General features: G+C 38.3%; 1 protein-coding gene and 1 long non-coding RNA gene across 3 annotated transcripts in view; one reads left to right on the top strand and one right to left on the bottom strand.

Moving 5' to 3' along the window:
• The window catches only part of fstl4 (follistatin-like 4), a 196,147-nt gene that overhangs the window by 54,429 nt on the left and 124,302 nt on the right, over nt 1–17,416 (bottom strand). For both annotated transcript variants that reach the window (XM_034889955.1, XM_034889954.1), the window contains exons 5-6: nt 9,891–10,081; nt 6,196–6,316 (exon numbers count right to left, since the gene is read on the bottom strand). In XM_034889955.1, the coding sequence (XP_034745846.1) occupies nt 6,196–6,316; nt 9,891–10,081 (312 nt within the window). The remainder of the gene's footprint in view (nt 1–6,195; nt 6,317–9,890; nt 10,082–17,416) is intronic.
• LOC117955439 overlaps nt 12,314–17,416 on the top strand; it is a 24,427-nt gene continuing 19,324 nt past the window's right edge. The window contains exon 1 of the long non-coding RNA XR_004659044.1: nt 12,314–12,328. This is a non-coding gene — a long non-coding RNA (uncharacterized LOC117955439). The remainder of the gene's footprint in view (nt 12,329–17,416) is intronic.

Raw genomic sequence — 17,416 nt, forward strand, 5'->3', positions numbered from 1 at the left:
TTAATGTATCTTTTAAGCGAGAAATTTAAAGAATATCATGTATATGAATCATATTAACATTTGACAAATCCACAAGATTTCTTGAGGGCTATTTAGTGTATTACTTAAAATTCGGGTCACTTCCGGTTACCCCAAAAGCCATAATGTCATTTAAACCTAGGCAAACTTTCCTTTATACAACAAAGAGAGCACTTGGTGGCAATACCAAGATTATATGTTACCCTCTGTTACTTTTTAAACTCAATAAACAGACATAAAATTAACAAAGACTTTTGTGTTGTGTGATTATTACAACCGGTTATGTTAGAAAAGTAAATGGCATGATTTTAAACAGAAAATTAAGTATTAATGTTAAATATGTGGACAGAAAAGCTACGGGTTATGTGTGGGGAATAAGATGACTGGCAAGGCTAACAGATGATTTAAAAACAGTGATAATCCACCAAACATATTAACACTCTAAACAAACATATACAGGCAACATTTAAGGTCAGTCTTTGAGAGCTAAAACAGGTAGCGCCTCGCTAATGTGACGGCAGCCATGCACTCCGTCACACTGCAGAAGCTGCATTACTGCATTGTGTGTAATGTGCAGTGTTATACAATTTAAAAATTCAAATCAAATTAAATATTTCAAGTGTAATTTTATTTTTTCTGCAAGAGTGTTGCTTAAATGACAACCCTGTATTCTACAAATGTATGTCCAAATGTTTTATATGCAGCTAATTTGCAACAGTAACCACACTTATGGACTAAATGGAAAATCGTCCAGATTTCTTAATACAAGAAAGTCTGCAGTGACTTGAAACATGATCTTTACAAAAACAAAAATGCTATTATTGCCTAAACCTAACCACACAAGGGATTCAGGATGTGAACCTTGGTATTTCAGGAGCTCACGACAACTTCTATTCAAACTAAATTGTTGCGCTGCCTGTGAACATAATTAATGAAGTATATTTCTTTCCACCATTTTTGTTTGGTAAAAGGAATTAATACTACATAGTTTCTGTGAGACAGGGTTGGAAGTAATTAGGTAATTCAATGAAACAATACTCAAAAATGGAAAACTATATACAGGAAGTGAAAATTACCTATCTGAAAAATTACTCAAGTAAAAGTAATAAGTAGTTCTTTTAAATTGTCCTTAAAGTAAAAGTTACTTTGTTATGCTTCATTCAAAAAAAAATTTTTAGTCAAATATCTTTTTTTTTACTCAATAACGGATGGGATTTGTAATGTAGCAAACACAATACTTCGCTCAAAACGTAATCAAGTATATTTTAAATGACACATAAAAAAAAATTACAAAATACACAACAAAACGACTCAATACAGTAACGTGAGTAAATGTATGTTGTTACTTTCCACCTCTAATCCTTATACCTAACTACATTTTTTATGTCTGTGCCTTTGACTTCCTGTTACGCATATCCGGTGCACCACGAGAAACTTTATTGGCGCCTTTCCACTTCACTCTCTACACTTCTTCTGGTTCACATCTGGTTCCTGCCACCTCCAAAAGTTTTCCAATGACCTCTCCGGAGAACAATAGAGGACTGATAAGCGAGCTTTGTCGCATGGTGCAAAAAACAATCACCTGAAGCTTAATATCAGCAGGACCAAAGAGCCGGCACTGGACTACCAGAGGAACAGGAGGTCCTGGTTACCATCCAGGAAGATGAACTGGAGAGAGTAGACTCATACTGGTACCTCAGGGTCCAAATCAACAAAAAGCCAGCTCAGTGGTCAGGCTGGAACTGGATAGTCTAGAATCAGTGACAGAAAGGAGGATGAAAGACAAAATCAAAGCCATCTTGGATAACCCCTCTCTTGCTCTCCATCATGAGCTGTGGCAGATGGGCAGCTCATTCAGCCACTGCATCATCCGACTCAGGTCCAAAACTGAGCGCTTCAGGCGCTCCTTCATGCCCACTCCCATCAGAGAATACAACAGCAGTGGAAACCACAGACTGCCATAACTCTGGAAATTAATAACATTTATATAAGAAAATAACTCATAGTCTTGGATAAATTATATGTTTTGCTGATTCAAACATTTCCGGATGTTATAGAGCCATGCTTCACTTTAAACAAACTACTGTGTGCTACTCAGCATTTCTATATACAATAGTTTCATGTTTCATGTTTTTTTTTGCATGTAAAATCCCAAAATTCCATGTGTGATTTTCAAGTGATTATTAATTACTATTAACACATGATACATTAACATACTACAACACTACATACACACAGACACACACACACACTTCAACCCCATCAACATTATCCAAAACACCATGGGAAGAGAAACACGGCCTCTCAAAGGTCTGTACACTGTAGGTAGATAAACAACAACAAACCTGTTGACATTTATCTGACACTGGCTGCTCTTCGTCTCTCACCAGCAGACCAATTAAAACCATATAATTTTCTACATTCATTTTCATTTTTGTCTATTTCCACTTTATCTAATTTCTCCTGCTGGCCATTCCCCTCTAGAGAGGCAGAACAGGGGTAGAACCTCTTCCTTCTTCTACCACGGCACTGACTTTTATCTCATCTCATTTCATTCCCTCCTCTTCTCTCCTCCTCCTCCTCTTTCCTGACCACGCTACTTCACTCTCTTGATTAATCAGACCTGCTGAGGGGTTCTGCCAGTGCAGCCCAGCATCTCCATATAATTCCAATATTAATTGGAAAACAAATAAGACTAACAGTGGGGGGGGAAAAGATAAAGAGAATAAGCTTGGAAGGGGAGAACTGCATGTGGGAGAAAGATAGAGGAACAGGAACAAGAAAAAACTAGCCTGGTCCTAATTTGGTGCTCACCAGCTGTGAGTTTTTGCAGGTAATTAAAAGCAGAACACTGGCTCATTGCGCGCCACCTTAAGAACTAATAATTCTGTTAACGTAAACTAACAAGGTCTGCAACTGTATAGTTTGGTGCTTAAGTAAATTACTATTAGTCCAATAAACATATTTAACTTTAGAAATCACTCTGATAAGGAAATCAGCAACCTTGACATCATTTTATTTTAAAGCTATCAAGATCCTTACTTTTTGTTGTTGTTGAGAAAACGTGCAATTGGAAGATAGGTAACTTCAAAAAAAATTAGAACCACAAAGATTTCAGTAATATTTAATGTAATAGTAATCTTTCAAAAATAAATAACCTAAAATCTTACTAACATCTCTTTCTGTCTTTCTGCTGCTGCCTGCTTTCTCACAAGGCATTGGTCTTGTTGTTCATCAGACGTGAATGGAAGAGGGAGCTTAGCTAATGTTTGCCAACCTATTTATAAAAAATTTCAGCTTTCAAATAGTATTGATTTTTTTTACTATTTGAATTATATTCTAAGTTCTCAGGTCTCAGACTTCACATTTACAAGAGCTTACTTGCCATACATAATGCATACGCAGTCCGTGTATCACAGCAGGGCCCATTTCCTTTATACTTGACTATGACACTTGTATCCACAAAGGAGCTCTGACCTTGTGTGACCATATGTATTATATCTGCAAGCTTAAGCCATACCTCAATGCGGCCTGCTCACCCATTAGCTTTTCTTTTACCAAATAGCTAATGTGAATCATCTCGGCTCTCTGTCTGCGAGGCAAATTCTTGCACATTTATTATTGTGTAATTATAGTGGTTCTAATTCGGATGCAAAGGGCACATGTACAAGCCATGCACTACACAATGCTGAGACTGTAATAAATGTTAGGAAACAAAGCCCTGTGAAACCATACACCAGGACACTACAGGGCTGATTTGAAGTCATTATGTTGTTATCTCTGTCCTGCAATATGCTCTATGGCCAAGAGAAGGTTGATTATTGTCAGAGAGCATAGAACAAGAGGTAATTCTCTCTGGGGTTTTTAATCACTGTAACCATTTTGGCTCTGAACTGTTGGTAGGACAAAACAAGCAATCCCAGGAAGTTACATTATGTTCTGGAAACTGGACATTTGTCACTAATTTCTAAAAATAGTAAAAGACAAAAAACACTACCAACAAATTAAAATAATTGGTTGCAGCTCAAGTGGAATTTTAGCATTATATCCTGTGAATTTAATTGTGAAGTCACTTTAGCCCTCTGACTTAAGAAATGATATCAATACACGATTTAGTCGTTGGTACGGTTTTCGTAGTAATGCAAGTCAGTCCTTTCAAGACTTATGAATTATGAATGAATATGAATAAAACACACTGTTAAGCATATGGAGTCAATACATGTAACTGATACAATAGCTAGTTTTTTCTTCAGTGTACTCCAAAGTTGCCTCAAGAGCTGATCTGATAGTGCTAATAACTATTAAATTTAACAGTTGTAAATGAAGGCTGAGCAGAGGCTATGAGTCGCTTATTAGGATAGAAAAATCAACTCACCAGGCTCCTGCTGATTCTGCTAGTCTGGCCGCTTAAGGTTTTTCAAATGTAAACATCAGAGATAACATACAAGAAAGGTCAAGATGGCTATCGGCTAGGATCCCGGCTACATTGACAAGCGAGACCATCTCTGGTCCATCTCCCTCTCTACCGAGGCAAGCATGGAGGAACTGAACACAGACTGTGGCTTCTCTGCTGATCTGATTCTGCTTTAAGATGAATCATGTACGCAAGATGAAGGAGTTGATGGGATAACATTTAACTGAAAAGTGTACCTTGCGCAATTTCTGTGACAAATATAAGTTGATTGATAGATTTGTGTGGCAACACAACAGAGCTTGAGCAGTGTGCTTGTTAGGGTGTATACATTAAATAAAGCAAAGACAACAAAGCAAACAAGACAACACAATTGTTTAGTTAACAAGTTTAGTGACTCTAAAAGCAACAATAAATCCTGTAGTTGTCTTTTGGGGTTTTGATTCTTACATCAAAGTCACGGAAAAGAAAGAAACCTGGCTGGTTGCTCTGCTTCCCAGACCGCTCACTGGGGAGAGCAATGACTGCATCACAGGAACACACACACACACACACACACACACACACACACACACACACACACACACACAAAATCAACATTATCCAGAACACCAGATGCGCCACTCAATAATAATTTGGTGTTGCCTTTCTCCAGCCCAATAGTTAACCTTGAGGGTCATCTGATCAATAGCTTGTTTTATTGGTCCCAACCCATTTCTTCAACTGCTGGCCAGACATAAAATGCATTGACAAACACAGCCCAGAACCCTGCCGGCAGGCCTGTAACCTGTAGGCTGACAAACACAGCCCAGACCCCTGCCGGCAGGCCTGTAACCTGTAGGCTGACAAATACCATGAAATGTCTACTCACTGCCCATCTGGAAGGTGAGGAGAGTGTAATGGAATAATAGTAGGATGGTTCCCACTAAAACCAGTCATTAGAAGGCTAAATTAGTGGTGAGGCTTAATGGACCCGCACATGCTGAAGGTAGCGCCTTAGAAATGGCCACCTGCCGCAGCTAACTGCTGGATTCATCAACTTTACGGGATTTCATCACTGTTTTGGATGCAGATCTAGGTTTATTTTACTGCAGTTTAATGTTAGCTATGGAAGAGAAAAAGAAGAAAAAGTTTGAGTTTGAAAGAAGCAGTTGCAGTGGGTTGCCATGGCGCAATTTTGATACTGGTGCTACGGTAAAATTAGTGGTGGAATTACGATTATTGGTCTTACTACGGTGGAATCTGCCTGTGCTCTCAGCTGCTGCTAGGCCCAAACCCCGAAGGCTATTATGGCTGTTCCGGCTGGGTCTGTGCACATGGGCTAGTGTGCAATTATCAATTTATCTGTGGCTGAAACACTTTTATCCTGATGGCTGCTGTGGAGAGGCTGACTGGATGGCAAGTCATCAGGTTGTAAACAGTGTTAACAGGAAGCTGTGTGAATTTAGTTGTTAAAAGCATGGGTGACATATGTATTTGTTTGTTTGTAAACTAAAGCTAACTAATTAACCACATGCAAACGTGCAAACTGAGCATGTAGCTTAAGCATAAAATGTGCATAGGCAGATAGCATTTAAGTATGTACAATTATAAAGAAATGTATTGGCAAACTGCACTGTTATACTGTTGTACATTTTCAAAGTGGACAGATTTTAAAGAATGATAGATAGTTTTAGAGGATAACAAGTCTCTGGGACACATACTTTGTATCCCTGTTTTCTGACAGTAAAGGAAAATGGAATAAAATAAGAATGATAAAGACTCACGGAAAGCTGTGTAGAACTCATGTAGACTGAGGTGTGCATCGTTGTTGTAGTCATCGTAGCGCAGCAGGTCATGCATGGTGCACTCCAACAGGCTGTCCTCCAGGTGCTCTTTCATAGAGATCTACACACACAAACATGCATGCTGTGTTCAATCATATAGCTGAAGAAAAAAAACTGCACGAAGAACTTGTAGTAAAGCGAGGTGACATAGGTAACTATCATTCACAGCTACACAATTCTCACACCTTAACATGGCCTTTACTTATGTATTCTCTCCTGCTTTCATTTTTATTCTAAGCTATCTGCTGTGAGGTAGAACCACATTATGCCATTCAGTATAAATGTAAATCTGACATTTTTAAAGGGAGAGATACCAAACATGTGACATAAAATGTCAGTGTTTTTCTAATAGGGTTGATGTGACATTTTTTATGAATATAAAAGGTGTTCAGCCTGTTTCTTAAAGCACTGAAGTGAAGAATAATAGAATCAGCCTGTAAAAAAAACTCACATTTAACATACAGTATTTCAGTTATGAGATATTATCTAAATTCTGACTTTGCTGTTTTCTTTTAAAAAACAATACAACATAAAAGTGATTAAATCTACATTTGAAAGCATTCACATGTTGCTGTTCCAAGTGCAACAAAAAGAGATAATTTGGGTTTCCAACAAACAAAAAAGTAATTATTTGAAATAGATTGCCAACCTGAATACAGTTAACAGGGTGTTTAGAGTGGGCTTTTCACTCCCCAAACAATTAGAATAAGATTTCTATTAGATGGAAAATGCCTTATGTAAAGTACATAAACAACCAAATCACAGAAACAGACTCATTCTGAGAATAATTTTATTCTGTTTGAAAGGGATGGTTAAATATGTAATATGTCATGAAAGTGCTGTTTCTGATTGCTTTCCATTTTAAGAAAATCTCTACTTTAACTGCTTACACATGTGTACACTGCACTTGAGGTAATTCCAAGATGCTCCCCTGGGAAGACGCACCACTCACTCCTCCATTGTTTGTCATTTATGAGCCACTTCTTCCACTGTAGCGGTGCATCCTTCTCAGGGGAACCATCTTTGAATAGGTGATGTGAAGCAGTTTTAGGGAGATAAACAAAAGCCTCAGCTTCTGCTCAATAACAGCAGTAGAACTTTATTCTGTTTAAGCTGCTGCTTTCGTAAAAAAAAAAAAAAAAAAAAAAAAACATTTACTAAGACAAGTGCAGAACTATCTTTGTCAAAAATTTCTTGTGCTGGAAAGCTAAATGTCCTTACGTAGGATATAAACAGGGCACCATAGTCATTTTAAGTGCTCATACTTTCTGGGGAATTTCCCAATCCAGCTCATTACATTTGCAAGTAAAAAACCTGATCACAAACAGAAGAGATCTCTGCAAAGCAAATAATGTGTTTTGTACAACAACTAAACAGACTGATGACAAGAAATGTTTGGCCTTCACAAAAGGAAATTTGGGTAACACTGTCCCCAGTAGAAAACACTTAGGGATTTGCAGGTCAAAATAGTTTTTATTTATCCAAAAACAGAGCCTAATTTGTTTAAAACGGAGAAGAGCAGAGCTGTTTGTGATCATATAAATTTGTGAATCATTATATTGACCTAATATTGTTAACTATGAACACACCTGTTCTAGTAAAATGGTATGGTCCAGTTAGTTGAGTCTTGATTGATTTATACATTTTTAGCAGCATGTGTTTTGTTCCCTACTGACATTTTAAGTTAGCCATAGATTCTGATTTAGTTTCAGGGTTATTTATAAATGATTTCATTGATTTGGTGATTATTTGCCTGTGACCTATTTTCTCAATATTCCCCATTTTTGTTCTACCCTCTAAACAAAGCCTAACTCTCAGGAAAAAAACATCTGAGTCAGCAGTTGAGTCAATAAGGAGTCTTGCAGGCAGACAGCAAACAAGGCAGGTGTGTTGAAATGAAACGCACAAACTAGACTAGACCAGTGGTAACTCAGTAATAATCCGAGACATGAGATACTGACTTGTATAATGTGATGCCGCACTACAAAGCTATTTTTATTTCTTCATTGATTCTTTAATTTTACGAAATGCAATTTAATTTTTGTCTATTATGTTTTTTTTTGTTCTTGTAACAATATAGGTCTTTTAACACCAAAAAGCTAATAAGAGTTCCATGACGTGCTGTAAGTTCAATGTTCAATTCCTTTGGCTATGATTTCAAAGCCTTAAAAAATAGCCCGCGTGGTTGTTCATCTCCTCCAATTGATTCTACATGGCGCTTCACATGTGGCATGGCAGATTAAGGGATGTGACAAACTTTTTCTGCTCTTTCTGCCTACAGCAGACTGCAGTCATGTTTTCACAGACTGATCTGTCCTTAAGCATTTGGTAAAATATTTCAAACCCAAAGTACAGAACTTTACCCTCTAAAACCATCTGTTACAATAGATAGATCCCAAAATGGAGACAGTCTGGATGGATGACTGAACTCTGTCTTTGAATTCATATGGTTCTCATCATTCAAGCGTTATCTCTGTGAAACTGTATTTATGAATTCCTACAGCAGAAGAATGTGATATCTAAAGATTTTTCTGGCAACATGTCAGCATAAGTAATTGTCAGTTGTGATTGATCAAAATCATTTGCTTGATCATATAATGCAGCTCTGCCAGAGAGAGATTTTATTATGTATTTATGCCACTAGAACTAGGCCAGAAACCACTCAAATCTATTATTTTTAAAAGGGGACAAAGCATGTTGTCATATACAACCGCAGAGAGATGACAGAAGATTAATTACTGTGGCATTTTTTAGACTTCATTTAGTTGCACTTATTAAGCATCAGCTTCTAATAAGCTTGTTTTTCGCTGTCATCTTATACCCATTCTCTTTCAATTTCCACGTAACAAGAAAAAGCTTCATTACATTTTAAATGTTAGACAATAACAATGTAAAACATTTGACAATCTATTAACCGTCTGTAGTCAGCAGTGACTCTAACATGGTTCACTGCATTCTGGCAGAAGTCGATGAGATCATAGAATTGGTTGGGAGGAGTCTAATTAACACCCATCACTGATGCCCATTTCCTGACACCAGATGATACCCACACTAATTTAATTTTTCTCACCCTCCAAATATCAATGCCAATCCTGTTTAATGTTCCCCCACTGTTACGGACCCTTGTGGGAAGCCCACCTCAGCAAACATTTTTCATTGTTAAACAGGATGATTACATTTTCCAGCCACAGGTTACTTACTATGCGTTATAGTTTGACCACATGGTCTTTAACATTCAGTAATAACTGGTGGACATAAAGAACAAAAATCTGACTCCTGTATTCCTGTATGAGAAGGGATAGGCTCACACTGTAGTGTGAAGGATCTCAGTAAAACAGGAAATTATTTTGTTTCCAAATAAGTTCAAATGACTTTTTTATTTCAAAAGTGCAAATGTCTTGGAGTAGGTTTGAAATCTCTCACACTCTCACATAATCAGTGTAAGATAATAAATGCTTTTGTGTTCAGAAAAACGGACCCATCCCACAGTTGGACACTCCTAGCAAAACTTTTATAGGAAGAAATATTCCAGGGCATATCCCTCCCTTATTCAACTCTCTCAATCAGTCCTAAACATTTGTTTGTCAATCCATACAGCTATCCCATTAATCAGGCCATCTCAGCTTGATGCCCACCTTTTCCAGCTCATCACTGACCAGCCGGCCATCCTGGTCCACATCCAGGTATTTAAACATGGTGTCCACTAGTGCTCTCTTCTCCTGCATGTTTCTCTGTTGGCTCTGCTCTCCAGATTTCAGCACTTTTGGTTGCATATCCAGCAGCATGCTCTTCAGCCGGTTGTACTCTGACATGGTGCACGCATTGCCTGCAAGAGCAAACACACAGATATGTAAGAAAAGACATTTCATTAACCTCAATTATACAAGCTGAAGCCTTTGGATTGTAGCTGCAAATTGGATTGAATGTGTTTGTGTGTGAGGAATAGATGATGTGTGTATTTGTACATATGCATGTGTGTGTGTGTGTGTTTGTGAGTGTGTTTACTCATTTAAAAGAAATTAGTTTTTGTTTGCATAATTCTTCTGACAGCTTTTTGGTGCAGGGGGTCCAATTAATTACAAGTAATCCTTGAATCCACATGAAAACAAAAAGGTAAACATCCTCATTTAGACCCTATCAAGCTTCTGTTCCTCCTTTGCTATGGGATTAGAGCTCATGTTTCATACCAGACTGGTCCTCTAGCTTCTAAGTCTCTGCAAGGCTTTGCCAGATGAGGATGTGAGGGGAAATGAGAGACCACAAATTAATCACGGGCCAATAATTATGCAAAATGCATCTGTGCCATGCAATGGGGGACTTGATACTAATGGAGAGCAGGGAAGCAGGTTTTGCTTGGCTTTTTTCTGCAGTGTCCCTCTTCTGCTTTAGTATCATCTGAGAACAGCAGAGCAACACTGACAGGATGGGTGGAGGTCGGGAGGCCTACGTCCAAGTCAAAAGCATTGTGATGAGAGCAAAAACGTGAAGAAAACTCTCCCATATGAATAAATCATTAGGTGACATCCCTCCCCAATCACTGCAGAGCAAGAGACCCCCCTCTGAGGGTACACAGGAATGACTCTTATTGTCTAATCTCCTCTGACACCACAACAACTATCAAAGCTAATGAATGCAAAATGAGGAAACAGAATGTACCTAAAACAAAGTCTGTCCCTGGGGTGGCCTGTAGCTCACTCAGTAAGTACGCTTGCCCGATGTTGGCTGAGTTCATTGTGGCCCAGGTTCGACTCCAACTTGGCTGCTTGTCATCCCCCATCTCTTTCACATTTAACTGTCTTTTTGTCTAATAAAGGGACTAAAACAGCATTAACCTCCCCCCCCCCCCCCCCCCCCCAAAAAAAACAACAACTTTTGGTTCACTCTAGTAGCAGTGTGGAGTGCTGGCAAAGCAAATCTACAGTTGTTAGCACAACTGTCAATGCAGCAAAGTCCACAAGGGTTCAACTAGACTAGCAGAAGGAAATATCTCCTTCTGTGGTACACCATGTTATATATTAAAGATGCACATTTGTTCATACTTAGGCATATGTGTACATGTACACATACACCCACACACCCAACCACCCCCACACACACACACACACACACACCCACACAGTTTCCTAGTGTGCAAAAGCCTCTTTATCTCATAAAAAAGCTCAGGATGACCCAAGATTAAGTCCTCAATAACCTTTAAGACTACATGCTCTCCATTAAACTCAAGTGCTTGACCTGACACTGGGAGTGTGAGCCAAGCTTTAGTAAGAAGAAAACGTGATTTGTTTTATTACACGTACTGCTCTTCATGTATGTAAATTGGCTTACTGTCTAAAGTCTAAAAATAAGTAATCTTGAGACAAATACTTGGTATGTGGAAATGACAAAAAATGACTTAACTTGATATTAAAGAAAAACCCAACATAAGGGCGCCGGAACCCGTTTAATGCGCCCCACTATTGGTGTGATCCTTCCCTAACTTTGACCAAGTGGTTCACCAGATCTTAGCCTCAGTGGCAACGATAACGATTATTCATGTGGGTCATTTTGGAAGGTAGTCACATAAAGTACAACCTACTTTGCTGAATTAGTGAAATATCTGTCATCAAGCTCATTTTCAGCTTTAAGGTTAAGGTTGGAATTGTTGCACATTTTGCATATTGTCAAATACCATGAAAAGACAGAAAACCACAAATAAGTCCATCTCTAAACGTTTTATGAATTCCCTACAGTGTGTGACACTGAGCCCCGAGCCTTTTTGTTACTACAAAAGACAAATATTTGGGTCACAAATATGTAGTTTAATTTCTAATACAGGCAGAATGATTTCCGAAAACTGTTGGGCACTGTAATTAAAAGGGAAATGTTAATCAAACATAGTAAATAATAATTTTGTTGGAAACTATTTTGAGCTTTGGATTAATATACATTGGTCCACAACAATTTTCAATTGGTTCATGATGGGTTTAAAAGAAAATGTCAAGGCCGTTGTAAAAACAATTTGCGTTGATGAATTGCATGCAAGAATAAATGACAGCATATATGCAATTATAAGACTGTAGCTCCTTTAGTTTAGGTTAGGTTGGCCTCTAATTTTTAGTACTCCAACTTGGTAATCAAGTACATCTATCAAAGTGTTGGGATTTTTTGCTTGGTTGTGGAGGTCAAACCAGCAAGTTATAAAAGGTAGTCATCAATCCAATAAATTGCAGTGTATCTCCAGTTTATTACTGGGAGAATTACATACAATTTGACCTGTATTCACAGTCACACATGAATACACAAGCAAAGACAAAAGCAAAAGAAACACACAATGACACACACAGGTCTCAACAATGGCTACCCTTCTACTTTTTACAACACACTTACAAACCCACGCAACAAAGACAAAGTGCACTCTTCTCTGCAAGCGGGCAGTCAAGTCAAGGTCTTGGCTAAATCCCTGTTCAATGTTATTCCTGCAGGCGGAATGAGGCGTGAGATGGATCAGACATGAGGGATCATCACTTAGCTTTCATCCCTGAACCTTCTCTAGAAGGACAGAAACAAATTAACAACCCCACGCTGTTTTACATCTTGTCATATATGGAGAGAACAATCCCCTCTTTGTTCAGACTTACTCTTGCCCTACAACAATTTCTATACAAAGTGAAACATATCATAAAAAGATATTTGAACTCTAAATATACTGTCAAAAAAAAAGAATATTTTAAAAGGCAATTAAGACTTGAATTAGAGGAGACACGTTCCTTCAATATTGATGCAATGACAGATGTTGATTAATAATACCCTACCGACCTTACCACGCCAGGTACACATTCTATCCTGTGGCCAATGGCCATGGTGAGAAAGTTATGTTACACATGTTACAGTGAATCACACTCTCTTTCTTTGCTGGTGTGAATGTCCTTTGAGTCAGTTTCTCTTATACTGCTGAGTGCAGCAGCTGCAGCAGTGCCAGAGAAATATCTGTCTGTATTACAGTGCATCCACCCCTGACTCTAACACTGTTTTATTGTTCTAGAGGGACCAGGACTCTCTTTATTGCCCGTTTGAAATGTTAGCTACTTAAGTGAGTGATCCGAAGCTGCTCGCACCATGGATGCCCAATGTCCCGGAGACGGAGCTCCTCTTCACCACTCAGAGCATCCTTCAAGCTCACACTTTATAAATCTCAGGCAGGGGAAACAAACAGAAGGAGGGAGAACCAGAGACGAAGTCCCTGACATGATAGAGGAAATGAATTGTATGACAGGACAAAAAGGAATGGACATTAAAGAGGTTCAAATCTCTCAATGGTGAAAAAATGTGTTTTGTATTGTATAATTCTATAAAAAAAAATTGTGACTTTGCAAATGTTCCTCTCTCCAGTAGTGAGAGGTAATGCTGTGACACTGATGAACAACAACTAAAGTGGCTGAGTTTGTGTGGAAGATGTTTGTGTTAAAATGTTATTTAAAATTAAATTCTCGACCTAACATTCTCTAATTTATATTTCATATATATATATATATATATATATATATATATATATATATATATTGGTTTCAGTATTTCCAGACATGTGAACATGGTGTAAAATATTTTTTCTTACTGAAAATCACATAGGTCTGACACGACAAAAAGGCATTTCTTAATAGCAGAGAATGGTGCAAGTAAGTCATCAAAACAGATGTGTTGCTGGTCTGCTGTAAACTGCTTCTCGCCAGAACAATTTCTTAAGAATTCCAGTAAAGAAATTCAAACGGTACACAGCAGTCATACATCTAGTAGAATTCAGATGTGTACTTGTTGGATAAGTTCTCGGCTATGCCTAATAGACATAGGGAGGACAAGGGGAATCAAAGGCACCAATCCATCAGATGAGGAAACCTCCCTGCAATGCCCTACAGGAGGTAAAAGTGTTCGGTGTTAAATTTATGTCTGCCTGACCTCCTCTGGCTGAAATGATGGGATTATTTACTGCCATGCTGCCTGTGTGCTGATAATATGCGATGGTGATGGACCTCCCTTACAGATAATTATGAATATGATGGACACTCTTTGCTCCTGAGGGCAGCAAGGTCTAAGAGAGCTGAGCCAATCTGGGAAGGGTGACACAAGTTACAGGAGAACCTCATATTGCATAATCGCTGTTGGCAGCAGTTTTAATCGGCTTACTGTGAGCTTCATTGTCTATTCCAAATTTCTTCTGTGACTGAAAACACTTTAACTTTATCATTTCAATATTTAGCATACTGAATATTCTGTAAAGGAAATCCCTGCATGTAACAGTCTTTGGTTGGACATGTGAGAAAGACAAGTCACTGAAAATACTAAAGGTTAGTGATTAATAAAATCTGATTACACTTCAATATTAGCAAGTAGAGAGTAAATTCAGATAATGCTGAAACAGTTATGATGTTCAATTAACTGGTCAAGTGATTTAGAAATCAGAAATGCCAAACAATCGTAGGTTCAAGCTCCTCAAGTTTGAGGATTTGCTGCTTTATTCTTTTTTATGTCACTGTAAATTGAATATCTTTGCATTTCAGACTACTGGTCAGGCAAAATAAACAAAATTAATTGTGTGACTTTTAATAGACTTAATTAGTAATGTAAAGTTAAAAAAAAACTTTGACAAAGTTAGTCCAGCCAAGTAAATGACTTGCCATGTTTTAAAAATGCATTTTAAGTGATCGATGACAGTAAGCATTAACTTTGTTATTTTCATTAAGGTTGCTTCACAATGAAAGGCACCTCATAGTTCATGAATGTTTTTAATGTAGCGCAGCAACCTAACAAAGCTTTTATACCACTGTATGACTGATATCAATGTTCAGGGAGACTTCTGTCAGTGTGATAAAACTAGAAACAGTAACTGGAGCTTGAATCCTGCAAAGAAAAGGTGGACTCTGTCAGTAACGATGAAATACACTAGCTAACTGCAGGGAATATGCCAACCATAATCTTTTTGCCTTCCAATATTCAAAGGTACATAGTACTACTACCTTTGAATATTGGAAGGCAAAACGATTATGGTATATATTAATAATTATGAAACCATGGCGCAAAACCAACCAGCTATTATCCCAAAAAAGGGTGCACGGCATCCATCTACAAAGAACACTAAGAGGAGGCTGGGGAGTTGGAAGGAATCTGCAGCAACCTGGGTAAACAGCAGCAGCAGCAGCATGAATGATCAGCATGCGCTGTCAAGTTATTAAGACCTCAATGGCTGTAGGAGTATGGTTAGGGAGTACAGTAGAGGAGAGAGCTGATAAGATCAGCTGTAAGCTGTCAAAGATGACCATGAGTGAAATACCATGGTCAGAGTGATAGGTTAAACAACATTCTCGCTTTCTGAATAAATATACCACATGACACTGTTCTAAGGAGCTTGTTATCAGTAGTGTGAGCAATAATTCCAGTCAAAAGCAGCAAAAAGTGATGATTCATAGTTTAAAGTGACTCCCACATTTCTAAGCTAATACATAACACCCATTGATTTAAAATGATGTCTCTAGATTTCCTGAGTACAGGCAAAGCTGTCTGCCTCACCATACATTCAGCAGAGTGGATCAGTGTGTGCTCGGGAAGCCTTATCAGAGTCTGTGCAGCTTGGCACGGACTAAATGAGAAACCCATTGCAACGCCAAAGCTATTGGCGAGGGAGTAATAGTACAGTTGCATTCACTCCCCGCCTGTCTGTCTGTCTGCAAGCCTATCGTCTAAAACTGACTTCTCAAACTGCACATCAGCACTATGCGCATCAGCCATATCTCTCTCTCTCTCTCTGAATATTTTTCACTCTTACTTGCTCTAACAGAGAATCCTGTCAGTCTGAGGAGAAGTATAACTTACAGGGACATGCAGAGTTTAGTAGCTACTGTACACAAGCTCCAGTGACTGCCCTGTTACCTTCTTTGGATGAAGTTCCCATCTAAACCAAATAATCACTTACTATTGTAAAAATGACTACAATTTTTGATATTGTTGAAACTGCTGCTGGTCTTCATTTAAAATGCCCATATTATGTAAATAGTCACCTTTTGTGTCCTGCCTTCAGTCTCCAGATGAGTTGTTCAAAATCTGCACGGCTTTCTATGGAACTAGCTGAGAAGAGGTGGCTAACCCTAGCATGCTAGCTCTAGCATGCTAGCTCGTTCTCAATGGCAAAACACTTCTACAACACACACTAGTTCACCATAATCTCCAAAAAAACTACTTACATATCCTGGTTATGCAGGTGTGCCCTCGTTTAGAAAAAGTCTCCCAGCTAATCCTGCTTTGTACTGAACAAAGTTGGAGAAAGAGCTTTCTTGCTGATGTGAGCCTTACCTAGCTACTGCTCCCAACAAAGTTAGTAAAGACGTGAGATGTCTCACTCTGTAGCTAAAACAGAGACCTAAACACACAGTGTGGAAAAAAGGATCCGCAGGAATGTTCAGTACAACAAAAATATGGTGTTTTTTGAGAATGAAACCATGTAAACCTATTGTGGTACAGCCTCAAAATACAATTATGAATCCGAAAACCAACATAATATGGGCACTTTAGTTAGTGCTGTGAGAATAAACACTGTTTCAATACATTTTACACATTTTACACTTTTTCCACTAAATTAGCATAAATTGCACTGCATGGAGACTGTATTAGGATTGGTTTTGTGTTGAGTGAGTTGTACTTGTTTGTTTTGAAGTATTTCAGCGATTGTTTCAATAGGTATTCATGGCCATAATGTAGACAATCTTTAATACTGATTTCAAGTTATTGTATTAGATATGATGAAGCTCATAAATCAGGTTGTATATCTGTTTTTTCATTATATTGTTGCCATTGACAGTGGCCTCTAAAGAGGGATGGCAGAGGCAGGGACAAAAAGAGCTGAGAGAGCTGATTATAAAGCAGCAAGCACCAACATCTGAATCACAAGGATTGAAATTTAGCATCACACTTTCTTTTTTAATAATTGTGTTAGATTCCACGCATCAAGGGGTTATTTGCCTCTATAACAATTTGGGATTACAGACCTTTTTGGGTGTTCCAATAGTTGTTTCCATGTTGACTGAGAGTGCTACTGAGCTCTCAAAACCAAAATCAAAAGTGTACACTCACTGGCCACTTTATTAGGTACCCCATGCTAGTAACGGGTTGGACCCCCTTTTGCCTTCAGAACTGCCTC

This window comes from Etheostoma cragini, chromosome 13 (genome assembly GCF_013103735.1).
Source record: "Etheostoma cragini isolate CJK2018 chromosome 13, CSU_Ecrag_1.0, whole genome shotgun sequence".
In the NCBI taxonomy this organism is placed as follows: Eukaryota; Metazoa; Chordata; class Actinopteri; order Perciformes; family Percidae; genus Etheostoma; species Etheostoma cragini.